The sequence below is a fragment of the Colobus angolensis genome, unplaced genomic scaffold (genome assembly GCF_000951035.1).
Source record: "Colobus angolensis palliatus isolate OR3802 unplaced genomic scaffold, Cang.pa_1.0 Scaffold30, whole genome shotgun sequence".
Taxonomy (NCBI): domain Eukaryota; kingdom Metazoa; phylum Chordata; class Mammalia; order Primates; family Cercopithecidae; genus Colobus; species Colobus angolensis.
This window is the reverse complement of record NW_012116266.1, coordinates 11,995,532-11,999,964: the sequence shown is the minus strand read 5'-3', so window position 1 is coordinate 11,999,964 and position 4,433 is coordinate 11,995,532. Positions and strand designations below refer to the sequence as shown.

At 43.0% G+C, this 4,433-nt stretch overlaps 1 protein-coding gene across 3 annotated transcripts in view; it reads right to left on the bottom strand.

Moving 5' to 3' along the window:
• The window catches only part of SF3B1 (splicing factor 3b, subunit 1, 155kDa), a 66,320-nt gene extending 62,190 nt beyond the window's left edge, over positions 1–4,130 (bottom strand). For all 3 annotated transcript variants that reach the window (XM_011949988.1, XM_011949990.1, XM_011949989.1), the window contains exon 1: positions 4,005–4,130. In XM_011949988.1, the coding sequence (XP_011805378.1) occupies positions 4,005–4,032 (28 nt within the window). In that variant the 5' untranslated portion in view covers positions 4,033–4,130. The remainder of the gene's footprint in view (positions 1–4,004) is intronic.
• Between the last annotated feature and the right edge of the window lie 303 nt (positions 4,131–4,433).

Below are 4,433 nucleotides of genomic sequence, written 5' to 3'. Positions count from 1 at the left end.
CTCAGACCTACATATCAAACTCTTGAGAAAAACAGCTCATACCACTGATAGCAGAAGGTCACATCTGATACAACTATTTAACTGCTCCCCACCAATTCTGTCCCTCTAATCTCCCCTCCTCTGCCTTTTCTTCTTCTTTTTTTTAATCTGAGACAGAGTTTCACTCAGTCGCCCAGGCTGGAGTGCAGTGGCGTGATCTCAGCTCACTGCAAACTCCGCCTCCTGGGTTCAAGTGATTCTCCTGCCTGAGCCTCCTGAGTAGGTGGGATCACAGGCGCACATCACCATGCCCGGATAATTTTTTTGTATTCTTAGTATGGGGGGTTTCACCATGTTGGCCAGGCTGGTCTGGAACTCCAGACCTCGGGTGATCCGCCCACCTCGGCCTCCGAAAGTGCTGGGATTATTGGTGTGAGACACCGTGACCAACCCTTTTCTTCTTTCTAAGCCTCAGATCATGCTAAACCCAACTTGTAGCACTTCTTCCTCCTTGATGCTTCTTTATTTTTCATTTTTCATCCGTATTATGTTCAATGTTCTAATCACTGCTCATTACATGTTACAGAGATACTGCCCTCAGATGTTAAATCTCTCACCTACACCTTTTAATGTGGTCCCCAAGTGATATCTATTTTCCTTCAGCCAGATGTAACTGGTGAACAAGTATTTCCCAAATACGAGACTTCTAAAAGACAACACAGAAAAACAGGAAGTATATTCTGAATCCCAACCTTCAACTTTTTCATTAAACAAAACTCCAACAGGACAACTAACTATAATATAAATCATTTTACTGAGCACTACAAACAATACTGATAAATTGATTCCCAAATGATTAATTCTATTAAAAAAAAATCTCAAGGCCAGGCATTGTGGCTCACACCTGTAATCCTAGCACGGTGGGAGGCCAAGGCAGGAGGACTGCTTGAGCCCAGGAGTTCGAGATCAGCCTGGGTAACATAGCAAGATCCCATATCTAAAAAAAAATTGTAAAAATTAGCCAGGCATGGTGGCACACGCCTGTAGTTGTAGCTACTTGGGAGGTTGAAATGGGAGGATCGCTTGAGCCCAGCAGTTGTAGGTTAAGTGAGCTATGATCACACCACTGTACTCCAACCTGGGCAACAGGGCAAGACCCGGTCTTAAAAATAAACACAGGAAAAAAAAAATGTAACAGCAAGATACACAATAACAAAACTATAACTATTCCAGCCATTTATCAAGCAAAGAATTAGGGAAAAACTTTTTCAGCTTGGTGATGTACCAAAAAATCTAATTCAAAGGATTAGTGGCAAAACAAGCTTGATACACAGTATTTTTGATTAACCCATTTTTCCCCTTACAAAACAGAGAAGAATATGTGTTCCCTATTTGTTTGCCAAAGTCAGCAGTATCTGAAGAACTGCTGGATGGCAAGATTATGCATATTCATAACCATACATCTGACACAATTTAATATGCGGGAAGATCTAAAAGATTTTATCTGATTTGAGTAAGTCCGGCTCTTTTTATATTTCAATCCTGGAAAGCATAAGCCACATTGGCCAGGGTAAAATATAATCAGATTGGTAAAGAGGATGTGAGGCCTGATCCTAATGGAAATGTTTAAAGGGTTCAGGCATTGTGGCTCATGCCAGCAATCCCAGCACTTTGGGAGGCCGAGGTGGGAGGATCAGTTGTGGTCAAGAGTTTGAGACCAGCGTGGCCAACATGGCGAAACCCTGTATCTAAAACTACAAAAATCAGTCAGGTGTGGTGGCGTATGCCTGTGATCCCAGTACTCGGGAGGCTGAAGCAGGAGAATCACTTGAACCTAAAAGGCGGAGGTTGCTGTGAGCTGAGATTGCACCACTGCACTTCAGCCTGGGCAACAGAGCAAGACTCTATCTCAAAAAATAAAAATAAAAAATAAAAAAATAAATGTTTGGAAAGAATATAACAGCAAAATAAATAAATAGTTACCAGTTTATTTCAATCTTGGAGCTAAGTAGAAGAGAAAATCTTAACACAATAGACTACTCTAAGCAATATAACATTTATACTGAGTGCTATAGCAGCACTGCCCCTAAAAGCATTAATTCTGCTTCAGTTTATCAAAAATGGCTTAACAAGAGAAAACAGTGATGGACCATGAATAACTAGAGTTCCACCAAGAAAATGTCATTAGGAAGGAAGCAAGAAGCTATGTCAGTATTATGTGTATTTCTACTAAACATTTATTATCCCCTGACTTATATCCCATAGGGATGGGCACAGACAGTGTTCAAGTATTGAATGTTCTGCTATTTTCTTATGGCATCACTTAATTCACATTGATAGAATAATCTCAAAAATAACAAGTTTGGATAATGAATAGCAATAGACCAAAGCTTTTAGCTGGGTTTCTAAAAAATTCAGGAAAACTGAACAGAACTTTGATTTTCCTGTTTGAGACCATCTTATACTGACGCTGCCAATAAATATCAAAGCTGTATTATCAATATCCCCAAATGAATAACCTCCTGAATGAACAAAAACAGCACATCTTTATATTTTCTACTTATTTTGCAAAAGGTTATATTTGAGATAGTCTAAAGAAAAATAATAAGGCCTAAGAACACTAAGAGAGCATTTAAATCCTAAATACCTAAAATAATACTGGTATTAAAGCCATTGCCAATTCATTAGCATGTCTGATAAATAGCAGAAAGCTGGACGTCAGGTCCTCTAGGTGACCCCACGATTCAAAGCCATTCACATTCTGGTCCTAAACCAACCTTTACAGATTCATTTATTTCTTTTCTCCTTGCACCCACTGTTCCTGCCACAGTGGACTACTACTCAAACACACCTTTCACGATTCAATACCTTGTTACAAGATGTTCTCAGGCTCAGATGTCCTTCCCGATTTAAAACTGATCCTTTTAAAACAGGGACATGTAACCTCTTCAGTGAAATAACCCTAAGCATAATAATTCCGTTATCCAGGTTCCCAGAACATGTTGCTTCTTATTCTACTTAAGCATGCATTTGGCCTCATGAGAGAATGAGGACATACACATCTGTTTCCCCTATCTGACTGTAAAATTTTGGATGGCCTCAGTCTGTTACCTCTCACAGACTAATACCGAGCCAAATACCCAGAAAGAACATATGAAACAAAAGTGAATTAGAAGTCTCGTTCTCAGTGAAAATCTCGGATTCCAAGTCAGAAATCAAAGAATGCAGTTCCAACTTCCCATGCCTCGTCTTTTCTGAAAAGTGATCCCGTTTCCTGTCATCTCTGGATATTTCCTAATGAACTCCAGTCTATTCCCAACGTTTTCCTAATTTGCACACTCTGCATTCCATAAAACGATCAACTAGCTTGAAAGCTTCGGCCATTAATGAAAGTAATTTATCTTTTCCTTTTCCATCTGGCTCTTCCAATAACCAGTCTCCAAAGAAAAAGATCAATATTATACTAAAAGTGACTAAGGGAGGGAAAATAACTACCAGATTTTATCCCCAAATCGTTTCGTGCAAGAAAAATAAGTAACACTGACGCTTGAACACACACGGGGGCAGGAGTAATGGAATCTCGGTTTAACCAAATTCGATTTAGTCCTGTCGGAAAAGCGGCTGCCGTATTTCAGTGCTTTTCTGATCCTCTTCTGTATAAACTATGCGGACGACAGTGTCGACAGGCGAGTGAGACTTTCTCCCCACGCCCGCTTCCCAGATCCCTTGCCCACGAATCCTACTGAGGAAGCCGCTTAAACGAGGCCCTCTGGTCAGAGAACAGAAGCTACTCTGAAGTAGCAGGTCCCAAACACTGAACAAAGCGCCTGTCGGGGGTGTAAGAGGAGGACGCCATTACGCGGGGCAGTGGCCTGCGCCGCTGGCGCCGAGGAGACGACCCTTGGCCCCGAAACGCGGGCTCGGCTCCCATGAAAGAAACCATAGGAAAAGGCAGAATCCTAGGAAGAAAGGCTGTCAGTAGGCTAGCAACCAAGAAAACACGTAAGCAGGGAAAGACCGCTTACCTTCGTGAGTCTTGGCGATCTTCGCCATTTTGTCCACTCGAACACACTGACGGAACTGGCGCTCCCAAGAACTTCCGCTCGTCGCCGCCGCCACGGAGAAAAGAAAAAAAAAATAGCAGGGGGCTGCACTCTGCGCGTGCGCCAAACAGGAGCGCGCTCCGTCGGGGGACACGTGACACAGCTGCCACCTAGAGGCAACCGCGAGGTGCATTGTGGGTGGGGGAGGAGTCACGGTTGGGCCCTGAAGCCGCCTGCGTGGTGACCCAGGAAATCCTTGGGCTAAGCCGTAAGGTCCTTAAGTGAGTAACTTTGCCCTGGAGGAAAGTGGATTCTACGAGAGGAGTTAAGAACAGACATTGAGTCCCAGCTACTCTGGAGGCTGAGGTGGGAGCGTCGCTTGAGCCCAGGAGTTCAAGGCTGCCGTGAGCC